This window comes from Bufo bufo, chromosome 7, assembly GCF_905171765.1.
Source record: "Bufo bufo chromosome 7, aBufBuf1.1, whole genome shotgun sequence".
NCBI classification, from domain to species: Eukaryota; Metazoa; Chordata; class Amphibia; order Anura; family Bufonidae; genus Bufo; species Bufo bufo.
In genome coordinates this window covers 53,009,895-53,037,767 of record NC_053395.1, presented here as the reverse complement: position 1 = coordinate 53,037,767, position 27,873 = coordinate 53,009,895, and the positions used below count along the sequence as shown (strand labels likewise).

General features: G+C 41.9%; 1 protein-coding gene across 1 annotated transcript; it reads left to right on the top strand.

Moving 5' to 3' along the window:
* The first annotated feature begins 2,277 nt into the window (after window positions 1-2,277).
* Window positions 2,278-27,126, top strand: LOC121008748 (uromodulin-like). The gene is made up of 14 exons (XM_040441444.1): window positions 2,278-2,425; window positions 3,313-3,551; window positions 3,946-4,068; window positions 6,922-7,099; window positions 7,909-8,046; window positions 9,543-9,557; window positions 9,814-10,599; window positions 10,679-10,783; window positions 12,709-12,917; window positions 17,521-17,678; window positions 19,026-19,271; window positions 20,668-20,830; window positions 22,513-22,594; window positions 27,065-27,126. Exons 1-14 carry the CDS (start codon window positions 2,311-2,313, stop codon window positions 27,124-27,126), a joined length of 2,619 nt encoding a protein of 872 aa, XP_040297378.1. The 5' UTR covers window positions 2,278-2,310.
* Window positions 27,127-27,873: the final 747 nt, after the last annotated feature.

Here is a 27,873-nt window from a genome sequence, read left to right as displayed (position 1 = left end):
GTTGTATGAACGATATATCTCTCAACATGTAAAGACATTTGTAAATCAGTTTTAGACATAACTTTAAAGGGGCACTTCCATCAGGAAAGTTTTTTTTTAAATCAGCATTTTTTTTAAAGACTTTGGGCTGTTTTTATTTTTCATTTTGGCAAAACTATGCCATTGAAAATTAAATACAAAATATTGTCCTTGTGTAACGGTTAACACAGAGAGCTAAGACTCCAATATAGATAGGTAATCTGTTTATGGTAGCCAGGATTTGTTTGACTGAATAGATGGTGTTCATAATTTTTGGTGAATTAAGGTACCCAACTATCAGTATGTCAATGTTAAAATCTTACAATATCTGGGCCTAAAAGGAACTCGCCATCGGTACACTAGAAACCAGATGCTAGAACATCATTTCTAGTTGACACTTTACATACAACTTCATTTGACTAATTCATGTGGCAAGCAGGAGATCAAATATCTGAACATATAAAATGTATGTTGATATCATGTTCACACGTAAACATCATGTTTTGTTTCTGCAGATTCAACCACTTTAAATAAGGAATGCATATCCCATACAGGTATGTCAAATAGGCAGATCCATATATTATCAATATAGTAACCAATCAATAACATATAGACAATGACAATGTATATTAACATATCTAGACATATGGCAGCTATGGATGTAGGGTCCTAAGTTTTTGAAGGTTTGAGTATTTCTAAATTTAAAGGCTATGTAAACTTTTGGAGGCATTTTTTTAAAATTATTACTGCATTGTACTCATTTTGAGCTAAAAATTATTTTTTCAATTGGTATTTATTAAAAATGTTGAACCCCTGTCTCTGTGCAGCCTTGAGTATCTCTAGTAGCAGGCTCTGAATGTTCACTCTGTTCCATTTACACAGCTAGACAAACCATTAACCCTTTGAGACAGAACAGCGTATTATTTTTTAATAAAGACTAATTAAAAAAAATATTTTTTGCCCAAAATGAGTAAACTGCAATCACAAAAAAATGCTCCCAGAAGGTGTACATAGCCTTTAAGTTCATTAAAAAGAATGTGGAATGCTCCACAGCAATGTCTATGAAAAGTCTATGGCCCTGATTTATCATATCTTCACTCTAGAATTCTGGCGTCCAAAAGTCATAAAAACAGGGCTTTTGCAACTTCTTGCACTTGTATGTGCAAAATTTCAGCCATTGTGCAAAATTTAGCGACTTTTTTGCACTCGCTTGCTGGAAATTTTGCGACTTTGCATTTTTACATCACTCAATCCAGTTTTGTAATGTGAGTGGTAAGGTGTTTGTGGTTAACTATGTTAATGAGTTTCACTCCAGATTTTTCATTGAGAATTTTTTTAAAAGTCGCAAAAAAAGTAGCAATCTTACTCCAGGAGGAGGGTGGAGTAGGAAAACGGGAGGAGCTTCACTAGACAAATATGTAAGGCTTCTTCCACACTGGCGTTAGGCTTTTCCGGCAGTCTGATCGGGCAGGGGAACAGCCTGCCGGACCCGCACTATAGTTTGCGCAGATGTGCTACCGGAAGTCCGCCCGGCCCCATTCACTTGTCTGGTTTTTGTCTGGCCGCCTCTCGGCGTGTTTGACGTATTGTGGCCGGATCTCCGGCCGGTCCCCATTATAGTTAATGGGGCCGGAGCGCAATTCCGGAAGCACACTTGTGCAAACGGTAGTGTGGATCCGGCAGGCTGTGTGTGGCATACAGCACAACTGCTGCAGATAAACTTCTTTAAGAAACTGAACTTTCTTGTCAATAACTGCCATGAATACCCAACTTCTCCTCTGTGATGTTCTGCAGCAGTTCATTGGTTGTTGTATATGGTACGTTGCACAGCTGCTGTAGAACATCTTTGCAGGGGGAAGGTAGGGGGTGTAAGTGTCTAATTTCTATTGATTGTTTGATATGAAAACCCTTGAGAGACATGTAAGGGATTGGCCAGGGAGGGTGATGCATGGGTGAAAATAGAATGTACTGTATATTGCCGTTCATTAAACTATCCCCAGCTTTGCCAAAAGTCTTGACTAAATCAATCTCTTACCATTCGGTGTCAACAGCTCACATGCAGATCTGTGTTTCCATGGTTACAGACTACAAACCCTGTGTAGTCTGATTCTGCAGCCATGCATTCTTATATTTGCCCCTACTTCATGCTTATGTACATTTAGTAGGTTACAAAGATGTAATAGAGAGAGGTATGACTGGATGATCTGATTAAGAGGGATTATCTCTTTTATGCTTCTTTTTTTTATCACAGAGTCCTCTTCTCTGACATATGTGGTGGACGTAAGTGGTTCTATGAGCGATGATCTGACCCAGCTAAAAATGGTCAATGGTTGGCTTCTTGATAGAGTTTCAGCACGATTTCCATGTGGAGTTTGCACGTATACAATGGTGGAGTTTAATGATCCAAGTAATATATCTGATTTTAACTATTACATTTTTTTCTTTTCTTTTACTACAGTAGCATACATACTGTATCTGTGAAGTGAAATATACAGTACCCTGATATTTACATATGTCCTAGCCATAAGATATCACTTATGTGTCACAGCGATGACATTATTACACTTCTGATAACACTCATACCTGAAACGTATGCATCAGACAGGGGCTAACAGGGGCTAAAAGACCCACAGGATTTGTCTACTATATCCCTATTAGGGCATTTGATGCAATAGGGTGCCCCAATCTGAGGATATTTATTGCCTATTGAAGTAAAAAACTTTTTTTTAAAGTTTTTCCACTACAGCTTTCCCCTTTACTGCATCTGCAATCTGTTACTTAACCCCTTCTCAGTAAATCTGCTAGAGTGCTGCTGTGAATGCTCAGTCTATAAGCCTTATCTCTGAACTCTTGACAGCTCATAAACACCCAAGCTATATTCTTATCAAACTGAATATGAGCTGATAGTAAAGTACAGATCGAGCAGTCAAAGCAGCTCTCTGTTGGATTCATCGAGAAAGGGGAAGTAACAGTTTTCAGATGCACTGAAAGTGAATGTTGTAGAGGAAAAACCGTTGAAAATCTTTAAAGGGGTTTTCTGGAACTTCTGTATTCATGGACTATCCTCAGTGATCAGCTGTTTGAAGCTGCAGAGGTGCTCCAATGAGCTCAGCGGCCTCCTCGCTGTCCTTGGTATTGCTTAGTGTTCCCCTAAGAAAGGACTTTAGGGTACTATGAAATAACAATAAAAATAATTACCCCTAAAGGTCTCCATAGCCTTTAAGATAATTAAAATATATCATATGTTAGAACTTTACATCGAAATTAAACATTGGCTATATTTCTATGTTTCAGTGATTGGACCAACCAAAAACACTAGCTCACGAAGCGAGTTTGGATATTTCTTTGATAATCTATATGCAAGTGGAGGAGGTGACTGTCCGGAACTGGCCATGGAAGGTCTTGAATTGGGCCTGGAAGCTTCACCTGACCGTTCGGTCATCATGGTCCTAACAGATGCATCTGCAAAAGACTACAACAATCAAACTTTAATAAATAACATATATTCACTTATATCATCCAAGAACTCCCAGGTAACAAGACAAACCCAAATGTAACCCGTCCGCTCTCCTAACCTGTCTGCTCTAGAAAATAATTGAATTCCACATGAAATAGCAATTTTCTTTTCTTAGAACTTTGCCTTGTGCTGTACCTATGTTATTTCTCCTAGAAATTTATTAATAAATTGACAACTGGGTGTTACCAGATTAGGGCTTGTCTTTATACATTCTGAAATAGCCCAGTCATAGCTGACTATGTAGGGACACACCCCTTTGATAAGGGGAATGGTAACAGTGGTAAATTCAATCCTAAATGTCAAGGAGGAATAACAGAGGAACACCAGAGTTCCAAGAAAACAAGCTTGAGAATTGTGTGTGCTTTCTTCCATTATATTTCTCAGTAACAACCACTATCTCTCATTTGCAGGTTTTCTTTTTGATCACTGGTCTGTGTGGAGGCTTAGATGACCCCCAGTTTTTAATCTACAGAGATATTGCCAGCAAGAGCTTTGGCCATGTGTTTAACATCAAACTTTCAGAAATGAGCAAGGTAAATAAGTACAAGACCTTTTTGGGTACGGCTCCAAGGAGCAGCTTCTGGGAGGCTGAGAAAAAGCAGCGATTAAAGGGATTATCCAACCCCTATAATGACCCCCCCCAATGCCCGGGCCCCTCGTATACATTATACTTACCTGTTCCCCTGCACCTGCATCGCTCTGGATCCCTGCACGGCCGCCGCTGCATCTGCTTGTCGCTCAGATAAAAACATCTGGCGACGGGGGAGCAGCCAATACCAGGCCACGACGGGGACAAGCCTCCCTAGGGTCACCCGCGATGCTAGGTAGGCTTGTCCCCTTTGTGGCCTGCTATTGGCTGCTCCCCCTGTCGCTCGGATCAAAACAGCGGCGGCCGTGCAGGGATCTGGAGCGTTGCGGGTGCCAGGGAGCAGGTAAGTATATTTTGTACGAGGGGCCCGGGCATTGGGGTGGTCCTTATAGGGGTTGGATAAGCCTTTTAAGTCAGCCATTAATTATGATTTTGAAAACTACAATGAAAATCATATTGGCACGTTGTGGCTGCCCGGAAACCGCTCTGTGAGCCCTTACCCTTATTAACATTTACAAAGTATATAAATTAAAAGGGTTGTCCCACAAACGTAAAACTTTTTTTTATACTTGCATACCTAGAGGTCTTTCTTCCCTTTCTGTGTGTGGGAAGCAGCTCATCAAGCACCTGCATCTCCCAGGATGCACTGCAATAAGCTCTTGTGAACACCATCCTCCCCTGCGTAGCAGGGGGTGCTACCAGAGAGAAAAATGTAATCCACCTAAAAATTTTTTTTTTATTGAATATATATTGCAATAATACTTAATTAAAAAAGCATCTGTCAGCATGAACAACCCTATTAAACTAGGCATATTGTCGGATGGGGTTGATCCTGCTGATTAAAACAATACCTTATTTATTTTTGTAGGTTGCAACATTGTAGAGATACACAGATTTTTACCTTTAGCAAAGCAGGCAGTTGGAGCACCAAGGGACAGGCTGTAGTGCTTTGAGCACTGCTACAACTTTGTCCCTAGTGTTCATTATACTCCCACCTCCTCTTTAAATGACAGGGCTTATAACCCTATCTAATGGTGCCTGCACTGTGTGTGAAGCTGCTGGTTTGTCAGTCCAACTGGAAGCGGATGTCCTGGCTGGAAAGGTAAGTATTCTCCCTGCACAGTGCTCGCTCCCAGCTGCAGAGGCTTCACTGCCACATTGCTAGGGGAATTCATGATTTTGATAAAACTCACTTATACCAATGAATCCCTATAATATATTAACGCTGGACCAGCAGTGATTATTTGTGAGTCACCGTGCAGACACAAGAAGACAGAGTTATTAGCCCTGTCAATCAAAGAGGAGGGAGGTGGGAGTGTAATGAGCACTAGGGGCAAAGTTGTAGCAGTGCTCAAAGCGCTACAGCCTGTACTTTGGTGCTCCAACTGCCTCATTTGCTAAAAATAAAAATCTTTAGATCTACATTGTTTAATCACCAGGATCAACCCTACCAGGCAATATGCTTAGTTTAATAGGATTAAAAATTCTCACTGCTATAACTACTTTTTTCATATTTATTTCATGTTTATTTTAATAATAAAACTTGTATACATAATTGAATAGGCGACAATTTCAATATCTCTCCTGTATGTAATAAGGAGCTACACTAAGATCCATTAATTTCCCTAGTTCATATCCTTCAGTATATTACTCATTAAAACATTACACCTCATTGTCAGGTAGTGAGAGTGCCAGCTTGGATTTAGACAGCCACCAGCTAGAGCACTCGCTTAGTCCCGGTTTTGATATCTGGTGAGATACTACTGCTTTATATTTTTTTAAAGTGTATTTTTTGTGTTCAATTATTGGTATGTGGTAAAGAAGAGAACTGGGTGATATAGTACATAACATACACATAATGCTAAGCTTCATGTCAATTTAAAGATTTAGCAAATGATTTAAGTCTTACACCACTATGCCAAATTAGCCATCATAATGACACATTTGCATCCTGATCTTTGCAGTATAACAATACTGTAATTTACTCTAACAAATTATGAGGGCATACTCTCTTTTGAGGTGTGTCATTCACAGTGTACTCATACTGGATCATACTGTAGGAACAGGGGTGTAGCTAAAGGCTCATGGGCCCTGGTGCAAGAGTTCAGCTTGCCCCCCCCCCCCTTCACTCAGCGCTGGTGCACCTAGCTTTTCTGCTACCCAAGGCAAATATTGAAATGGCCGCCCCCCCCCCCCCCTTCCCTACAGTCCTACTGTTAAAGGGGTTTTTCTCTTTTTACTACTGATGACCTATCCTCAGGATAGGTCATCAATATCAGATCAGCCGGTGTCCTCCGGCACCCCCGACGATCAGCTATTTGAAGAGAGGGCAGCGCTCATATGAGAGCTGCTTTCTCTGTTCTGTTCACCTGCTCGCCGTAGCATCTGCAGTGATGAGCAGGTAAACAGAGCAGAGAAGGCAGCGCTCATAAGCTGGCCATACACTTTAGATTAATTTCCACCAGAACCACAAATTTAAGCAGGATTTGATGACCAGTCAAATGCGTATAAGGTCCTTCTAAATTTTCTCCAATGGCAAATGTCAGGGGGAAGGATGTGGCAGTTGGAAATGTCCAATCCTTTTGTTCTTACGGGATATAAGCCGCCACCGGTGGAGAAATAGCTGTTGGCTAAACAAGGGTCCAACGTGTGCTTCAATCACTGTAAATAAGGACGATCTCAATGCGTTCTCCTAGGGATCATTTTGCTGTTTCCTTATATTTTTGACACCCTGCAGACAGCATATAGTACAGATACAACTTAACTATTCTCTTACTGATTCTCCTGTTGTTCACAGGTATTTAATTACTTGGACTTTACGCTTTCAAGGCCGATAAATACTTCAGTGCGACTCTTCTCCGCAGAATACATTAATGGCAGTAATTCTGGCAAATTTATAGTTGCTGCTGTAGTCACTAAAATCATAGTGATGACCGATGGAGTCCTTTCTACACTCTCAATACTTGGTCCAAATGGTAAGTGCTTATATTAACAGATGATTAGTATATCCCAAAAACCAACAATACAGTATGGAGCGCAAATGCTCTACTGCTGCTCACATCAAATCAGGACTTGGGATCGATCTCATGATCGATGGAGGTCTTGGTGATCAGACCCTTTCTCCTATCCAAAGGAAAGGTGATATGTGTTGACTGTACAAAAGCCCCTTTAAAGGGGTTGTCTGTCTTCATGATATTGATGACCTATCCTAAAGATAGGTCATCAATATCAGATTGATGGGGTTGTTTGAAGGGTCAGCAGCGCTTGTGTGTCCTCTTAAATGTTTGCCTACATACCATCTCCTTGTAGTAGCAGTTCAGTGTAATTATTATGTAATTATTAGCTGTTTGTTTGTCACATTCACTTGAATGCGAGAAGAATCTGTAATTACACTGCAGCATTGCTACAATGATGATGGGGAGCAGGTAATCATTAAAGAGGACCTAGCTCTTACATGAGCACCGCAGGCCCTTCAAATAGCTGATTGCTGATTGCCAGACCTCCACCAATCTGATATTAATGACCTATCCTGAGGAAAAGTCATCAGTAACATAAAACTGGACAACCCCTAAAGGATATCCTTAGAATAAGCCATTAAGTGATGAGCAGTGGGGTCTGACCCCATGGACCCCTCAGAAGTGGGACCCACATCTATCTGACATTGATAGTATATCCAAGTGATATGACATCAATGTCGTAGATGGAAATACCTCTTTAAGGTTTATAAACCTCCTTCATGTGCAAAATCCAAAGTTATTAAAGTCAAATATAATTTTTTTTCTAGCTAAGTTGGTGGCAATGGAAACAATTGTGACTGAAAGTTGGGGATCTGTGTATGTTGTAAAGAACCCCCGTAGAGGAACATGGAAAATAAATTGTGTCGGTGAAGGAAGATACTCTTTGACGGTGGAAGGACTAATAGGTATAAGTCATGGCAGACTTCTGATCATAAACCTTTTTTATGATATTTATAATATATAGCCGATGCTCAAAGGGGTTGTCTTATCATAACAACTGTTTTACATTGGAGGGGGATCCAGAACTGGGAATCATCTTCTATAATGTTCAAATATCCTAATAGGTTTGTAGTAATGTTTTTTATGTAATTTAAAGTGACCCTCTGGTTCAAGAAAAAAATTTCAATAACACATTTTTACTGTAGCTACAGATCCACAAATTCCCAGGGTCCTCTTCTGTCATCCAAGACTCTAATCTGATGTATGCTGTGCATTTGGTAGTCCAAGATACTTCCTGTTGACTTTGGATTGACCAGCACTGCTCATGTGAACAGTGCTGGCCAATCCAAGAGCAGGGGTGGACAAGCAGGAAGTGTATTCGACCAACAAATCTGCAGTGTGAATCAGGTGGTCTGAGAAGTAGTGTGGTCATCATGGATAGCACAAGAGGAGCTCAAGGATTTAAAGATCTGCAGCTGAAAAGCAGGGCACCAGGAACGTTTTTGATTTGTTTCCCCGGTTATTGTAAATTTTGGTTTCTTGAACCGGAGGGTTAATTTTTTTTTCTTAAAAATAACATACATTACTTGGATAGGTGGTGGACTGACCAATAGATCCATCACTGAGTACTTCAACGCTTTTTCCATATAATATGGTCAACTGCTAATTGGAGGACGTATATTAAGCACTTAGCTGTGTCCATATCTCCTATGGACTTGTACAGAATGTGCCAGGTGCATGCTTGCTTAGGAATCAGGCTCCCCACATGTCCACCATTCTTAGGGTATGGTCAGGTTTCTTGATGCAGTTGTGGAAGTGAAAATCAGGAGTGGATCATAAAAGGAGAGAAAGTATAAAGGACAGATACAACTTCTCCCCTTTTTTGAATTCACTGCTGGTTTTGGCATCTAAAACTGCATGCATAAACCTGACCATGTGGCTGTACCCTAATAATTGGTGAGATCCCCAGTAGTTGATTCCTACAGATGGGTTATTTGTAAAAAAACAACTTTAAATTACATGAGTAGAAATAAGCTGACGATTTTAAAGGCATCCATCTACATGGTGCCCTCTTTTATACCATTGCCCCTTATAATTTTTCAAAAAAGCTTTGCTCACACATGTGCTACAGGGTTGTCTCAAAGTTCTCTTCAGACTTTCCAGTATTTTTGACACTAAGAATACCATAGTCCAAAGTACTAGTCTTGCCGTAAAAATACTAGAACTCCCTACAGACCCATAAGTTAAAAGGGTCAGTCTGGATCCATTTAGATCCTAAAGAGAATTGATTCATTTGCGTGGTCATGGCTCCATTATAAAATGAAGCCATGACTCTAGTGTGAACAGGTCTAATGTGATTCCAATGAGGTTATCCATCACCCTCACATCTTTTTGATTATAAATCATAATCACATTATTGTATGGACAGATATCTAATTTTATTGTCTCACTTTTCTTTCAGCAACAAATATCTCTGGTAAGTCAACTTCAAGTTCTGGATTGAAACAGACCTGACCATTATGGTGCCTGTACAGTTTTGCCACAAAGTACCACATTATTTTTTTTTATGTGAATCTTAAACAGGTGGAATAATATTTTTTATTTAAAAATTGTGTAAATGCCCTTTAAATTTTTAACTAAGCAACTATGATTTTTACATTATGCATTACAATTAGAACCATGTCAGGAAAATATTTTGCTTTATGACATTGATGCCTTTTTTTGTCCCCTAGCTACCACTAGCTGCTCTAAGTGTCACCCTAATGCTACCTGTGAAGGTTCCTCAAGAATAAAAGAATGCCAATGTAAAAATGGGTTGATCGGCGATGGATTCAAATGCTCCGACATTGATGAATGTGCCTATTCTTGGACCAACAACTGCTCTGGTGTCTGTATAAACACGTATGGGTCATACAGATGTGAATGCCCCCCGGGATTCACCAAAAACCGTTCCGAGATCTGTGTTGATATTGATGAATGTTCTGACCGAAATCTCACTTCGTGTCATCCTCTAGCGCAATGCACAAACACTTATGGCAGCTACTCTTGTGCATGTCCATATGGCTACTACGGAAATGGCTTTGAGTGTGAAGTGGATGAATGTATGGCAGGTCTTTGTCGGCAAGGGATGGACTGTAAAAAGTTTAAAGGATATTTTACCTGTTTCGACCCTTGTTCTAATTATACCTTGCTCAATGACCCTTGGAGAAGTATTGATAGTGGTCATGGTTCTAAATGTGATAGTCTCTTATCTGGATGGTACAGATTTACAAGCCCTGGAGGAATTCGGATGCCAGAAACCTGTGTGCCTGAAAAGCAGTGCAATACAGATGCCCCAATGTGGATAAATGGGAAACATCCTTTAGAAGGAGAAGGAATTGTAAATTATACAGCTTGTGCTCACTGGGGTGGAGAATGCTGTCACTGGTCAACTGGTGTCCAAATCAAGGCTTGTCCAGGTGGATACCACGTGTATAATATAAATCGAGTGCCGTTCTGCATCTCAGCTTATTGCACAGGTACATTGATATATTGACATAGGATATCATTGTTGTAAAATATTCAATTAATATAATACTATTCTATACAATATTTTAGACCCTGCTACAATGACAGACATATGCCCCTGTACAGAAGATGAAGAATGCAAACTGGATTCTGGGAAATACACATGTGTCTGTAAAAATGGCCGTCAAGTCAATGGTATGTGAAACTGAATTTCAAGCTTTTGTTAAATTGCATTTATTTAGAGTAACTGTTACATCATTTTTCATACATGAATAGTAGAGGCAATTGTATAAGAAACTTTGTAATATATCTATATCAGAAGAAGATGCTTCCTTTTCCTCATATCAGACTCCTTTCCTGCTCCCCTTTCTTTTCTCTATCTATCAAGTCACTGCTCATATCCGTCTTCAGTGAAGATGGGCTGCCTGCTCACTGAAGTATCAGATTACATAAAGTCTTAGAAGATGGGAGGGGAGAAGGAAGTTAGGAAGGGAGGGGCTGCAAGAGACAAGGCAGAGGCAGAGAAACTATACAGAGAGACTGCTGCTTGTTTGTAGGTGATTTACTGTCTAACTTGACTGCTGGATTTACATCTAAACTGCTCAGTGCTGCTGTTTTTTGTTCTCCATTACTAATGTTGCTGCTTCTGAGCTACAGAATGTGCTGCTTCTGAGCTTCTGAGCTACAGAGAGTTCAGGAGCAGGATCTCCTATTTCTCCACGTGTAGTCCGTGAGCATACATTAATTTAGCTTGTCTCGGCTTACCAGCTCAGAAAAAACATAGAAAACACACTGAACAGGAGCAAATTATTATGAATCGATTTGTCTTATCAACAAGAGTTCTTCACCTGCTAGAGGCTGTCCCTGCTGCTGAAGAAGCTCCCCCTGCTGCTTGATTGACAGGGCTGAACATTTCACCTGGTCCGAGTAGCGGCACAACTGCAGAGGCTCTGCTTCTGGAGCAGCGGCTGTTCGTGCGCCACTGCCTAGAAATGTAGAGACAAAAACTGCCAAAAATGCAAATAAAATGCAGATACAAGCTATATAATAGGCAGAACCTGTGTTATTCCTCATGTAGACACACATGTACACCCTTAGGATCCATTCACATGACTGTATTTTCGGTCTGCATCCGATCTTAATTTTTTGCAGATGAGATGCAGATGCATTTGTTTCAACGGGGCCGTAAAAGATACTACAGGTGCAAAAAATAAAGAAAATAGAACATGTCCTAGTATGGCCTGTTTTGTGGACAAGAATAGGAGTTTCTAACAAGGGGCAAGATGTAATGATCGGCAAAATGCAGAACGGACACGGCTGGTAGCCTTGTTTTGCGGTTCTGCAATTTACGAACAACAAAACGGATACCAGAAGTTAACTGAAACGAGTTACGCTTGAAGGTCTCATGCACATTGCAAAGTCACAGAGCCTACGGTACCAAGCAAAGTCCTTATGATTTTGTATCATAGGAATGTGTAGTAATATGTCGGAATGCAGATGGCCTAAAGTCCACAGAGCCCGTATGAGAGCAGCATATGGAAGTACAGTATGACTCTATATTTTTCTAATGGTGCCGTATGATGGATCCTTAATATGGCAATGTGAATAGACCCTTAAGAGACAATGATAGAAATTTATCATGGGCATAGTGATAGCAGTCCTCTGCATTTATTGTGAAGGTTTACAATGGGTATAGCAATATCTACATGAGACAGAAGTCCTGAAAGACACTCAATGTCCAGGAGGATGTCTCATCATGATCAGTACCTATACGTGCATAAAGACTGTCATTGTGATCTCTGCCACAGCGTTTAATGATGGATGTAATAATTATGAGCTTACAATGACTGCGGGGGGACATGAAAGATACTGTATGTCTATGGTATAGAAAAGGACATACTGGCATTTGCTAAGGCTGAGAACACATCTGCATTGAAGGCTGCATTGAGGAGCTTCTGTTGCAGATTCTATTAAAAATGACACCATGATGGCAACCTCCCAAACTTCATTATAGTCAGTAGGGTCAATTGGTTGCTTTTTGTGATGGATCCAGTTGTTCTTGCATTTAGTTTTTCTGCTCCTGTGACGGAACCCACATTATTAAAATTTTCTTTGTATAGATATGGAAGACGTGGGCCTTGATCTAGAGTGTGGTACACAGGAGATTACAGCTTCTTTCCACAGCTGCCAACTGAGAAAACTTAACCTTAATGTCACCAATATCCACCTCCGAGATAGCAACTGTGTTGGTTATAAAGAGTGGAAGAACCATGGTGTCTTTTCAGCTTCTACTCCACTTCAAGAAGGAGCATGTGGAAATTATCTGACAGTAAGTACCGTATGCTCATACAGTGCTATTGCCAACCACAGAGAAACACTTGGCAGTCAGAAGACAGCCGCATCCTTCTGATGGGCCATCCTGCGACAGAGATTCGGAGAATATAATGTGGCGTGTCTTTCTTGGATAAGTGTTGCTAGTATTTTTGGTGGCAAGGGCATTGTGTTTCTTACTAATGGTAGCAGGAAAACAGTGCTGATAATGTCATTATTATGAAGTGGATGTGGATATGCAGTGTCAGTTGAACAGATTTGGCTTTGGAATTCTCTTAAGGGTGTTGTCAAAGTAGTCCCCCTGGTTTTCACCCTTTACCCCTATACAGGGATCTAGACTCTGCTGCAGGGGAATCACCAGGCCTCATTCTTGGAGTATTCTCTGTTCAAGTGACTGCTGACCAACAGGGGTCAAGAGACCTTGGTGAGGTACACAGAGGGATCAGGCAAAACTGTAGTTAGGGCCAGGCCTAGGTCAGGGTAGTCAGGGTTTGTGTGCTCTTATAAACAGTCTGCGGTCAGGGCAGGCAGCTAAGGTCAAAATGGCAATCAGGCAGAGGTCAGGTCAGGCAGCAAAAGGTCTAATCTGAGAAACAGGCAGAAGTTGGTACGGGGCAAATGAACAAAGAAACAGCACACCTTTGCAAGATACTAGAGAACTAGAACCTATTGCTCAGGTACTTTTTCATAGGGGAAGTTGTCTTAAGTACCACAGGGTAGTCAGCCACTGGCTGGGGAAAAATAGGGTGTATGCACAGTTTTTTTAAGAGCTGGAGAGAGGGGGGAACACTCCCTATGGGCAAAGAGAGGCCTAGCTGGCAAGAAGGCCGCAACTTGCACGGAGGGGCAGAACTACTCTTGTGGCTGGGACCGCTGAGAAGGTGAAGAGAGGTCAGAAAGGTTGAAACGCCAGAACCAGGGAGCACTGGAGCAGGTACAGTAAACTGAGCGGCAATGGTCACTAAAACAATCGTAGGGGAAACTACTGTTTCTGTCACTGTTATGAGAAGCTGTGTTTGTCACTGTTATGGGTGCACTATGGCTGATAGTGTTAGCGGGAGGGACTATTTTTTGGTCATCAAATGAGCTCTGAACATACAAAGATCATATTGGAGATGCCTCTGCTTTATATCCACCCCTAATTTTAAGAATGAATGGGCTTTTTATCCCCTTTGGCATTGCTCAGAAATATCTGTCATTGAAAATCTGATGTGACATTCTGAGCACACCCAGATTCATATCAATTTTAGCATTTGCATAGAATATTGTACGAGACAGTAACAGAAATCTCTAAGTGCCAAAGCAAAGAGGTTCAAAAAAGAGACTTCACCAATGTCATCTTCTCCCATGTACAGAAGTAACAAGAAGACCATTCATATGCTGTGACAAACCTTTGCCCCTGTTGACAATCATAGACATGAACATCAGCTCTGAACCCGAACAACCCCTTTAAAGTGACCCATCTTGTTACAGATGTTAGGAGTATAGTAGTAATCCCTTTTAGGTTCACACCAGCTTGAGAGAGAGAGAGAGAGACACCACAGTGGAGTATGATAGAACTGGATATTTTTACTCAAGAACTTCTTCAGCAAGTGGTTCAGTACAGATATCTAGTATAGCCTCTTTATGAACAGGAACACAGGCAAACTAGTAGCTCAAACAGTTATCAATGGTGACCGTCTCTCTCTAGATTGTTTCAATGTTCTTTATCCACCACCAAGGCACTCCTAGTCACCACCAGTGCACAATGTATATGTATTTATAGTCCCCTAACATGCCAAGTAACACAACACTTAATTTTATGGTTTCTCTCTGGTTCTTCCTGGGCAGAGAATGTATCTCCTGCAGTGATGATGTTTCAGGTGTATAGCATTAAATTAGGCCCACGTGCGGCCTGCTTTGGATAAAGTCTCTGTGTGTAGTCTGCACTTGTTGGAGGAGGCTTCTCTTCTCAAAGCAGATGATCAACTTATATTATACTGATTTGTAGCTTGCAGGACTTTAGGCACCCTTATTCTCTGAGCTCTCTCTCCTTCTCAGCCAGAACTTTCCTGTTCCTTCCAGGAAGTGACATCATCCAGAATCTTCCTACAATTAATGTCAGAAATAGATGCAAGATCTTGCCCCTAGATGGCAGCAGAGCACCAGTACCAACATTGGAATGCACAAGTCAATATTGATTTGAAGGGGGTTTGCCACTATCGAACTTGTACCCCATACACAGATCCTAATAGATTTCATTCACTTAAAAGATTCAGTAAAACTTGTATTTTAGTAATTTATATCCATGTTTATTCTGTGCTTTGAAGTCAAGGAGGCGGTCCTATCAGTGATTGACAGCTCTCTCTGTGTACACAGTCATAGCGGAAAGGCTGTCAACCACTGATAGGACCGCCTCCTGGACTTCAAAGCTCAGAATTAATAAAATATAAATTATACTAAATCTTTTCCCATACAACTATATACCAATCTTCCCAGCTCCTCCTGCTCTACAACATGTTGGTTTCAGATTACACTGCATTTTCATGGTGACAGGTTCCCTTTAAAGGGACATTTCTGTCAGAAGGGGGTATTTTATTGTAAACTCATTGTTCATAGAAAACTGTTTGTGTAAGAATTTTTAACTATTTTTTCTTTTTTTTAGTACCATACCATAGAAAATGAAATACAAAATATAGTCAATCTGTAGCACTCAGCACAGACAGATAACTTTCTTGTATATACAGGGGACTTATTGTCAGTTTACTGCTGCTGAAAGGGAAAGATGTTACCTGTTAGTAACATAGTACAGTAGATTACTAGAATTAGGATAACAGCATGACATTCTGTTTATAAGCTAAGATAAAGATGTCCACAGAAGAAATGGTATCTGTTAGATTAGTAGAATTAAGCTGCATTTACACGAGCCAATAATCGGCCAGATTATTGGGAACGACCGTTCCGGCCAACGGTTGTTTCCGACAATCTGCCCATGGAAAATGTGCCGCTGATCACCTAATGAATGAGCAAAATGCTCGTTCATCGGGTGATCCTGTCGTTCATGCAGGCACCACCGATCATAGTTTCTGGGCAGCAGATCGTGTGGTCTCAACATAAGGATAGCAATTATAACGATTCCTAGTCCTCATACAGTAAAGGAGATTCCTGCATGTAAATACAGTGGTCTCCTTCACTGAGCAAGCAGCTGACTGTTGTGAAGGAACGCTTTCTTCCCAACAATCGGCTGCAGAATCGGTCCAAGTAAATCCACCTTTAGGGCAAGGGCGTTGCTAGGGTCTGAAAACAAACCCACCATGTTGAAATTGCACATTAAAGGCATGCTTAAAGGGGTGTTCTGGTTTACGCAAATGAAGTGCGGTACTGCAGACTGCAGTCATTATATAATACAACATTCGGTAACTTTCCAATATCTGTTAGGTTTTATTTCCTTACCACTGCAGAAATCTTTGCTTGGGCCCTTTAATATTGATGGGAGTGGACCCTGGGCAACCCCACGTGACCTCCCGCAGCGGGTCTCGCAGGATCACGCGCTGCAGGACGGGATTGCGCACCGAAGTGACTGAACTCATGCCCGCGCAGCCCGCAAGTAGCGGATCAGCGGAACAAGTACAAGGAGGTTGGGGGGATGATCTGTAGTGGGTTGCCCAGGTCCAATTAATATTATAGGGCTCTGGAATAGCCAAATGAAAGAATAAATAAATTCTACCAGGCCAGCATAACATTCGGGGGACTGGACAAAACATCCGGGGCTCAAGCACCGAATGTTTTGACCTAACGAAGCCCCTGCTTTAGGGTAAGGGTACTTTCACCCTTGTGGCAGAGTGATCCGGCAAGCAGTTCCCTCGCCAACTGATGGCATTTGCAAGACTGATGAGGATCCTGATCAGTCTTAAAAATGCCTGATTAGTCAGAAAAATGCATTGAAATGCCGGATCCGTCGTTCCGGTGTCATCCGTCAAAACGGATCCGGCATTTATTTATTTTCACCTTTTTTTCGATCTGCGCATCTGGATCCGGCATTCAGGCAAGTCTTCAGTTTTTTTGGCCGGAGATAAAACCGTAGCATGCTGCGGTTTTATCTTTTGCCTGATCAGTCAAAAAGACTGAACTGAAGACATCCTGATGCATCCAGAACGGATTACTCTCCATTCAGAATGCATGGGGAGATGCCTGATCAGTTCTTTTCCGGTATAGAGCCCCTAGGACGGAACTCTATGCCGGAAAAGAATAACGCTAGTGTGAAAGTACCCTAACAGTATAACAGCTCTATTGTTCTCCGGACAGATGTCCACAGAAGAGCACTGCACTTATCAGTGTAATATCTGATGCTCTCATCCGCCTTCCCTCTCTGACCGCAGTGAATGGTCTGACTGAGAAAGTCAAGCGAGGCTGCTCACCCAGCAAGAAGTCTATGGAAAGGAGGAAATTATGGAGCCAGGACTGAAAGTATAATTCAAAAAATTATATCCAGAAAACTATCCACCCGTTTTTTGTAAAAAAAAGAAAAAGAAAAAAGTGACAGAATATTCACAGAGAGACTGTTAATATGTGATAAGAATGCTGATGGTGGTGTCCCTTAATGTAACTTTGATTCTTTTTAGACTAATGAAACACACGCAACTTACAGAAACACAATGTTTGTGCAAATGAGTACAGACGAGCTCATCATAAGAAGTTACGAAGTTCAACTGGAATTTTCTTGCTCGTATCCGCTGGATTTACAGCTGACTCTGGATAATTCACTAAAACCAATTGTAAGGTAATGCGATCTCAAGCTCTGTTATATTTTAATACCTCGGCAGGTAAGAGTAACACTAAAGCACACTGTATGTCTGAAAATAATGGCTACACTACTTTAATGGCAGCTTCCCTGAATGAATGATTGTGGCCCCTGAGATATTCCAGGTTTGTTTTTCAGTTTTTTTAAATTCTAATAATCACACATTTTAATGTGTTCTCATTACTATCAGGATCCACTGTAATCTTACTATATTGAAGGGCGTCTGTCAGCAGATCTGTACCTACTGTATGACACTGGCTGACCTGTTACATGTGTACTTGGCAGCTGAAGACATCCGTGTTGGTGCCATGTTCATATGTGCCCGCATTGCTGAGAAACATGATGTTATAATATATGCAAATGAGCCTCTAGGAGCAACGGGGGCGTTACCATTACACCTAGAGGCTCTGTTCTCTCTGCAACTGCTGTGCCCTCCGCACTTTGATAGACGGGGCCAGGTAGTGTTAAAGTCATCAGTTTCAGCTGTTTGAAGGGGCTGCGGCACTAAGGTGGGAGCTGCGTTCTCTTCGCTGTTTACCTGCACGCTCTTTACAGCTGTAATTACACTGCACCACTGCTACAATGGAGACGACATGCAGGTAAATCCCCTTTAGGTGTGCTAAAGTATATTGTGTTGGTTTATAGTAAGCTAAATGGAGGTGACAGACTCCCTTAAACCAAGTCCTCAAGACTACACGTGAATCAAGAGACATTAACTAGACTCTAGTGACAAGTGATTGGCTCCAATGTCACCACCAAAATGGGTTGTCTTCTTCTGGACCTTCAGGGCCCATTATTGTATCACAGCCAGGGACCAGCATAGGATCCTCTGGTACTCTGGTGGGCCAGTCTGCCTCTGCATATTTTATATCCATGTCCTACTATGTTCTATACACAAGACGCATAGTTGCCAACTTTCCCCGAATTTGGCTGGACTGTGCCTGATTTTCAGAGACAGTCTCTGCAAATTTGTGCTGTACTGGGTCGAAAATGGGTGGAGCTAAGACAAACACCGGCCACAAGAGGGCGTTCCTGAGTGGGGGTTGGGGTTTCCTCAGGGGCGGAGGTTAAATGCCCCAATTTTACCAACGGAAACGTTGGTAAGTATAAAGATGTACATTCTAATGTGCCACAGATTTTAAGAACTAAGGGGGAGATTTATCAAACTGGAAAACTCACTTAGATGCCCATTGTGCTCAACAGATGACTTTTAATGGATTCCAGGGCTCAGATACATCTACGGCTGTTTCGATGATTAGTATACGAATGCTTCAGCCAATGTACCTCTAGTAACGTTCAGTATTAGTAACTTTCCTATTTTTACAGTTCACTGACCTTGAACATTGAAGGCACTGGGCAATTCAGGGCACAAATGGTCCTCTACAGAGATGAGAATTACGTGTCCCCATATGAAGATGACCAGATTATGCTGTCCACACAAGCCACCCTGTATGCTGCCATCAATCTCGAAGGTGAAAACTCGTATCAGTATGTTGTGCTGATGAAGAACTGCTTTGCTACTCCAACAAGGAACTTCTACGATCCGGTCAAATACTATATAATAAAAAATAGGTACGTCTAAAAAATGTAGGATTATGACCTGAACTATGTTATGAAGCTGTTACCATCATCAACCTAATCCCTGGTTTATGTAGTGTATGTGTGTTAAGATTATGGATTCTCCTGGCTGATACTTTATTAAGGCCCTGTCTCTGGCACCGTGTGGGTTCTCTGTGACTGGCACTGTATGTGGGCTGTTTTGCTGTCACTATTTGGGGTTTCAATGCCTGCCACTGAATGGATTGCCTGTAGCTGTCATTGTGGTTTTGTGGCTGGCGCTATAGGGATCCTTCTGGCGAGCCCGTATGGGACTGACTCTATGGCTGACTCTGTAAGAGACCTCTGTGCCTGCCTCTGATTGGCCTCTCTGTGACTGGTGCTGTGTGCGTCTTTCTTTATCTTCCCTTTTGGTTGGAGACATCCCAGAATGAATGGAGCAAGATAACTAGCTTGAAGAAGAAAAAAATAAATAAAATATATATATATTTAATAAATAACAACATTCTGCATTACTCACAATGGCCAACAGTGTAAAGTAAAAGAGGTCATTGCGTCTCACAAAAGGAAAGGTAAGGAAGGGCACACTTATATTATGGGGATGTTATGGCTGACAATATATTGGTTCTCTAATAATTTATATAGTGGTTCTGTGGCTGGCAGAACGTAGGGGCTTTGTGGCTGCCACTATACAATGACTTGTAGCTGGCTCTATACAGTGACTTGTAGCTGGCACTATAAAATGACTTGTGGCTGGCTCTATACAGTTAATTGTGGCTGGCACTATACAACGACTTGTGGCTGGCACTATACAGTGACTTGTGACTGGCACTATATATTGACTTGTGGCTGGCACTATACAGTGACTTGTAGCTGGCACTATGAATTGGCTTGTGGCTGGCATTATACAGTGACTTGTGGCAGGCACTATGAGGGTGTTTTGGCTGGCACTACACGATAACTTATGGTTGGCACTACATGGTGACTTGTGGCTGGTCCTATATGGGGGCTTTGTGGATGGCACTATACAGTGTCTTGTTGCTTGCACTATATGGGAGCCTTATGGCTGGCACTATACCATGACTTGTGGCTGGCACTATACAGTGACTTGTGGCTGGCACTATATGGGGGCTCTGTTGGTGACCATGTTATAACGGCACTGTGATACATTTCTAGAGGCATGGTTGCCGGAGGTGGTTTGGGGCACTGGCTGCACTGTAGTTGGCACCATTGACTAGCATTCTTAGGATCTGTCATTGATTATGACTGTTATGGAGGCACTGACTTATCTGACAGTGTTACCTGGTGTGTGAATGTTAATATTAAGACACTGATTGTGGCAGCCTAACCCTCTTACTACTAAGATACCCTAGATTGCCAGCAGGTGATCTGATTACTATCTTTCATACAGATGTCCTAACAGGCGGGATGGAACTGTGAATGTCAAGGAGAATGGAGTCTCCACCAAAGGACGCTTCTCTGTTCAGATGTTCAGATTTGTTGGGGAATACGACTCAGTATTTCTGCACTGTGAAGCAAACATCTGCGATACCACGAGACACACGTGTAAACCTGTAAGTGAGGTTCTCTATTGTAAGGATTTTCAATAACCGTCAGGTTATTACTAACTAAACTGTATAGCTCAATAATTCATTATAGGGTTGGAGCTCAAGCTTTCTGATTCAGAGCTGCAAATCCTTTACTTCTCTTCAATGATCCATAGATTATAGAATGTAGCCTAGAAATGTATACAGCTATCATTAAAGGGGTATTCCTATGTCAGACGTCGATGGCAAATCGCTAGATATGCGATCAATGTCAGAACAGGTCCCCCAAGTGAAGGTGAGCACACTGCACATGTGGCCTCATGTAAACGATCTGCAACACACGGAAGGCGGCTGTGTGCGTTCCGCATTTTGCAGAACGGAACCTCCGGCTCTCAGTAGAGCAGTTTTATCCTTGATACGGACAAGAATAGGACATGTTCTATATTATTTTTTTTTTTTTTGCAGGGCCGCAAAACGGATGTGCGGATGCAGACAGCACAAAAAGTGCTGTCTGCATCTTTTGCAGCCCCACTGAAGTGAATGGGTCGGCATCCGACCTGCAATAAATGCGGCTCAGATGCTGACCCAAACCACGATCGTGTGCATGAGGCCTTAATCTCTATTGGAGTAAAATAAAGGAGTGAACGCACTCAGCTGTTTTTTGGAAGTTCCATACAGGTGAATGGAGAGTGCACCGTCCAAGTGCAGTCACTGCTCCATTCCCACTATGGGACTGTCAGAAATAGGCAAGCCGACACCTGTCTATTTTTGAAACGCCTATAATAGAGAACATAGAGTGGACATGCATGCTCAGCTTCTCTCCTTCCACTCTGGGGACCCTGTTCTGGAGACCTGCACCTATCTAAAACTGATGCCATACCCTAGCAATATGCCATCAATGTCTGAAATGGGCCAACTCCTTTAAATTCAATAATAAATTAATACTGTGAGCCCCCCTTAAAGGGGTTATCCAAATTATAAAACTTGCCCCCCAATTCCCGGGACCCTCATTATACCTACCCCGCTCCCTGACACCCGCGTCGCTCCTGATCCCCGCACGGCCGCAGCTGCATCTCCCCATCTCGCGGATCAAAACATCCGGCGACGGGGGAGCAGCCAACAGCAGGCTGTGATGGGGATGAGTCTCCCTAGTGTCACCCATGATGAGATGCAGCAGCGGCCGTGAGGGGATCAGGAGCGACGCGGGTGCTGGGGACCGGGTAAGTATAATATATATGAGGGGCCCAGGCATTGGGGAGCAGGTTTTATAGTTTGGATAACTCCTTTTAATGGTGACAGAAAGAATTTTAGAAGTTAAAACCATGTTTTCTTCTAAATTGCTTCCCTTTAAGTGCACTTTTGGAAGGTGGCTGAATTTGACCAAACACAATATAGGAATAATGGGAAGTTATGAAGAGGCCTCCTTCGGCGTATCCAGCGCCACTTCTAAGTGTAAGAAGCTTCCGAGCTACCTTACATTTAGACCTTTTTCGACCCTCGAACAGGCATAGAAAATGGTAAATGAGACGGGCCTAGCGGCCCTTCCCCACCCAGACCTGCCGTGAGCGGGGAGAAGTTGCAGATTTTTAGGCGTATTTCAGCTTGATATATGACCCCAAATATTTCTACCAGAAAAGTGTTATTCATTACGATATTTCAATTTGATTTATATAATTTTAATAGGTAATTATAACATGTTTTCTTTGTAGTCATGTTCTGGTTTCCGCTCAAGTTTTCCTCAAAGTGATGAAAATACTTTTGTTTTGGCCTATGGTCCCATAGGTGTATCAAGTGAGTATTAAACTGTTACCGGAAAGTGCCAGGCTGGTTCACCTCCCACCTCAGAAAATCACAGAAAATATGTTTAAAAGGTTTCTGACATCAGAAATAACGTTATGTAGCTGACTGTTATTAGCGATGTGCTAATGTCAGCAGTACATCACCGTGTGCTTTATAACTGCCTGCCTGCCGCCGTTCTCTTAAAAAAAAGACTTTTAAAATATGCTAATGAGCCTCTAGGTGCTATGAGGGCGTTGCTTCATCTCTTAGAGGCTCGGTCTACGCACCCTTTGGCACGCCCAGGTCCAGTTGATTGACTGGCGAGTTCTCCTCTTCGTCCAGTAAATCCCGCGCCTGCGCCGTCCCGTTTAGTATTCAGTGCAGGCGCAGTGAGCGAAGGACGCGCTCCTGCTGCCGGCCTCACTCACTGCACAGGCGCCGTCCCGTTAAGTATTCGGCGCAGGGGCAGTGAGTGAAGGAAGCGCTCCGAGCGCTTCCTTCACTCACTGTGCCTGCGCCGAATACCAAACTGGACGGCGCCTGCGCAGTGAGTGAGGCCAGCAGCAGGAGCGCGTCCTTCGCTCACTGCGCCTGCGCCGAATACTAAACGGGACGGCGCAGGCGCGGGATTTACTGGACGAAGAGGAGAACTCGCCAGTCAATCAACTGGACCTGGGCGTGCCAAAGGGTGCGTAGACCGAGCCTCTAAGAGATGAAGCAACGCCCTCATAGCACCTAGAGGCTCATTAGCATATTTTAAAAGTCTTTATTTTAAGAGAACGGCGGCAGGCAGGCGGTTATAAAGCACACTGTGATGTACTGCTGACATTAGCACATCGCTAATAACAGTCAGCTACATAACGTTATTTCTCATGACAGAAACCCTTTAAGGCAGGCATGCCCAACCTGCGGCCCTCCTGCTTTAAGTGGTATTCCCATCTTAGATATTTATGATATAGCCACAGAATATATGATAAAAGTGTGATAGATGCGGGTCCCACCTCTGGAACCCACACCTATCTCCAGAATGGGGGTCCTCCAACCCCTGCCCTCCCTGGTGTAGTGGCTGATGTGAATGCACGGCTCTCTCCATTGACTTCTAGTTTGGAAAACAGCAGAGAAAGTGTGGGACCCGTATCTATCAGAGATTTGTGGCAAACCATCTGGATATGTCATAAATATCTCAGATGTGAATACCCCTTTAGGTCTAGTAATATGGAAGTGAAAAAAATTCCAAAACTAAACCTTTATAAATGTTAAATTGAACTTCAAAGCCATAAATAACAATTATAATGCATTTATTTATTTTTACAATAAAATACAAATAATTTTAACATTTATTTTGCTATTATTATATTTATTTATTTGCATGTTTTACAAAAGACTGGAGAATTTATTTTATAGAATTATATATAAAATGAATAGCTTTACTACTTCTAATATAGATGTATTAATAAATCTGCTATTTTACCTGCCTGTTTCTCTTCAACTGAGATTCATGACAAACTAGATTAGTGATACCAGGGGAAAAGCTATAGGTCTTGCAAATAAATAATAGCGTATTTATTAAAGTCTTTATTCATTAATTTATGCATTCATTAGTATATTCGCTATGCTAACTAGACTGGTGCATCCACTTACTGGGCCCATAACATTTTCATTTTCCAGTTACAATAAATACACCGGTAAATAAATGTATTACTTCCGTTTGCATTGTGTTATTAAAAGACAAAGTAACGCCTTTAAAAATAGATTTTTTTTTCTTGTTTTATTAATTTTTTCACATCCCTCTGTCCCTTCTAAAATCCCCTTCGCCCACCTCCCACAGAACAATGAAGAACGGTAACGTAGTGAGGTATAGTAAAGCATATGGACAAGGTAAGACACAGGAGCCCAATGAGAGCAGTCACTTTCTAATTAAGTTGCTTCCAAACAAGTGAAGAAGAATGAAAGAATAAAAAAGTCAGAAAATTCGTTTTATATTCAATTTACTTTCATTCCCAGTTTGGACAGTAAAATTACATTGATCACAACCAGCTGTTACATTTATTAGGGGCGTAACTACCATAGCGGCAGACCAGGCGACTGCTGCGGGGCCCAGGGCAAGAGGGGGCCCAGTCTTAGTTGGGATTATCTCCTCCTCTACTGGAGGTGGAAACTTGGTCAGGACTCTACCCTCTAAACTACTTTTAGCAAATGAGGCAGTGGAAAAATGGATCATTGAAAAGGCTTTAGGCAGGAACCCTTCTGTCCTGTGTGGGGGGCCTGGTTTGATCCTTGCGATGGGGCCCTTATTTCTCTATGTACACCACTGTTAGGGTCTGAAAAAAAATATATACAAATACACAAAGTTCTACAAAATCAGCATTTAACCCCTTAATGACTACCCGCGCTTTCTTTTGTTGAGCTGCTTCTGGGAGCACTCCTGCTGTAGGAACGAACTGTAACTAGCAGCATGGGTTCTTAGAGCAGCCTATAGCTCTCCAGCCAGGATTGGGGGTAGCTCCAATGGCAACTGTTACCCCTTTGATAACATGATGATCAAAAGAGAATTTCCCCTCTGGCTTTTAGTGATCAGTTCAGAGGCTGGGTAAGTCGTCTGCAGTCAGCTGTGGGGGCCTTAAAGGGAAGGTGTCCTCGGAAAATGATCTATTGTTTAAATCATGTTTTTATGTAAACATATTTTTAAACAATAATATCTATATCAATATCTATATAAAAAAAAAGCATACAATCCTGCAGTTTTTGCACTGGCCACATACTTCTTGGTCTGTACAGATCACTTTAATCCAGTTACCAGCTTATCTGTCATTCTAATCCGGCCTGTACAGATATCACCTCTGTGTATAGATAAGACAGGATCCACCATTCACAATAGCCAATTGTCACATCTTATCTATTCTTTCCTTGTACAATGACATCTGCACAGGTCACAGAGCATGTCTAGAAAACTCTCCCATAGAAGTCAATGAGGTCCCCTCCTGACCATTGTGTCTATGACCCATGGGGCTGCCGTAAAGCAGTTTTCTTAATGCTTTCTAAATGCTGTTAAGAACAGCTCAGGCAAGATGGTCGCCCCCAGAATCAGGTTCAGAAATTAATTCAAAAATCTGCAATCAAAAATAAAATCAGATTAGAAAAAAAGGATGTGTGTTACAATCTGGTTTTAACTGGCAGATAACATTTTTAGTGACACATTTCCTTTACAAAGGGCTCCATGACTGTAAGTTCAGTAATACTGATGTCGGATACGGACCCATTCACTACCGTGTACTGTCCGCATCTGTATGCCCATTCCGCAGCACCAGCAAAAAAATAGAACATGTCCTATACTTGTCCGTTTCACTGTTCTATTATAGCCTGGACGTTCCATTCTGCAAAATCCAGAATGCCCACGGTTGGTATCCGTATTTGTGATGTTAATTAGGAGGGTTGGTGTGGAGCCCTAAACCAGGCTATGCTGTGGACAGTAAGGGTATGTTCCTAAAACACTGCTGACTTGTTGGCACAGAATTGTGTTTGGCACGGGCAAAATGGATGTGATTTTAAAGGGAATTTGTCACCACAATTTTGGACTATTACCCGCTGTATATGAGTAGTACTGCAGATAAGGAGTCCAGGTCAAAAAAAATAATAATTTACCTGCCATTCTTCTGCTGAAATACATTGTCAGGACTGCTGTGCATGCTCACGTGAGTCCTCTCCATTATGTTAGCACAGCACAGCAGTCCGGACTGTGCATTTCAGCGCAGCTTTGAGTGCTGACAGCGGGGGAACAGTGGGCAGTAGAAAAATAAGAAATGGCGTTTTGGACTCCTTATCTGCAGCACTACCCATCTGTGAATACTAGTGATGAGCGAATAGAATAGAGTCCACAAAGTGGATCCGAATTTCAGGATAAATTCGATTTGTTGTGAAGCTAAATTTCCTAATGCTTTGTGGTAGCGAATCGATTTATCCTGAAACAGTGCAAAAAAAATATATACTTACCTGATCCATTGGCTTGCGACGGGCCCGCCGCCATCTTGATTGAAGATCTCGGCCGAAATCTCGCGCGGCGACGTATGATGTCACCACGCGCCTTTGCGAATATATGACGAATATTCTACAAAATATTTGTGAAATATCGCAAATTTGAATATTGCCCCTGCCGCTCATCACTAGTAAATTGACTTGTTCAGCGCATGCTACAGATTTCCACCATGGATAGATGTATATCATGCAGCTTTTGCTGTGGATTTGTTGCTGAAGTTACATCCTATGTGGAAAGAAACACTACAAAGGTTGCATGTGCGACTTCATGTAATTATAGGATTTTTGTTACATATATTAAGACTTTTTTATTTTATTTAATTTTTTTTAACTAAAGTCTAAACTCAGTTTGGGGCCTGACTCGGATTATCCAATATCCATACAATCCATTATAACAAATATTTTAGAACAGGGTGATAATTATTTCTTTATATGCTTTGTCATTTTCAGATGATGATTCAACCTCTGATGATCCTGGTAAGTTCTTGGCATACTTCACATCATGGGCGTAGCTAGAACTGACTGGGCCCCCTCTTCATGACCATCCTGGCATTGCATGTGTGCATATGTAAGAGTGGGTTCACATCACCTTTTTACCATCTGTTTGACGTATGCGTTGGAAAAAAAGGGATACAAAAACGCTGCACACCACGCTTCTGAGTCCAGCAAAAAAGTGTACTTTCTTTTTCAATGGAATCCTATATATGCCACTGTATGACATCAATCTGAGTCATCTGCTAAGGTATACATTTTTGTAAATGTTAAACGCATGGCGAAAAGGTGATGTGAACCCAGCTTAAGTGTGCCAAAATAAGCATTAGTACACAGCGGAGCAACATGGCAGAGAAGGCTGGCATGTACTGTAGGCTATATTACAAAAGGCTGGTCCTGGTGGTCAGTGGTGTGGACTGTGTTCTACAAAGCTCATTTACTTTACTGGGAAATACAGGCCACACTACAGCATAATATACTGGAATCTACAGTACACACTGTAAATATTTGAGCTCTTCGACCAAATAATAACACCACTATACAATGACCTGATAACGCCTACATACAGGGATCGGATAACACCTACATACAGTGACTGGATGACACCGCCATACAGTGACTGGATGACGCCGCCATACAGTGACTGGATGACGCCGCCATATAGTGACTGGATGATGCTGCCATACAATGACTGGATAACGCCTAAATACAGTGACTAGATAACACCACCATATTGGATCGAATGACGCCTCTATACAGTGACCGAA

Excerpts from the sequence above, each read along its gene's own strand:
- LOC121008748 (XM_040441444.1), top strand. The coding sequence starts at position 2,311 with ATGAGCGATGATCTGACCCAGCTAAAAATGGTCAATGGTTGGCTTCTT. Across the intron at positions 3,552-3,945 it reads TATCATCCAAGAACTCCCAG|GTTTTCTTTTTGATCACTGG; the intron begins GTAACAAGACAA and ends TCTCATTTGCAG. Across the intron at positions 7,100-7,908 it reads CTCAATACTTGGTCCAAATG|CTAAGTTGGTGGCAATGGAA; the intron begins GTAAGTGCTTAT and ends TTTTTTTTCTAG.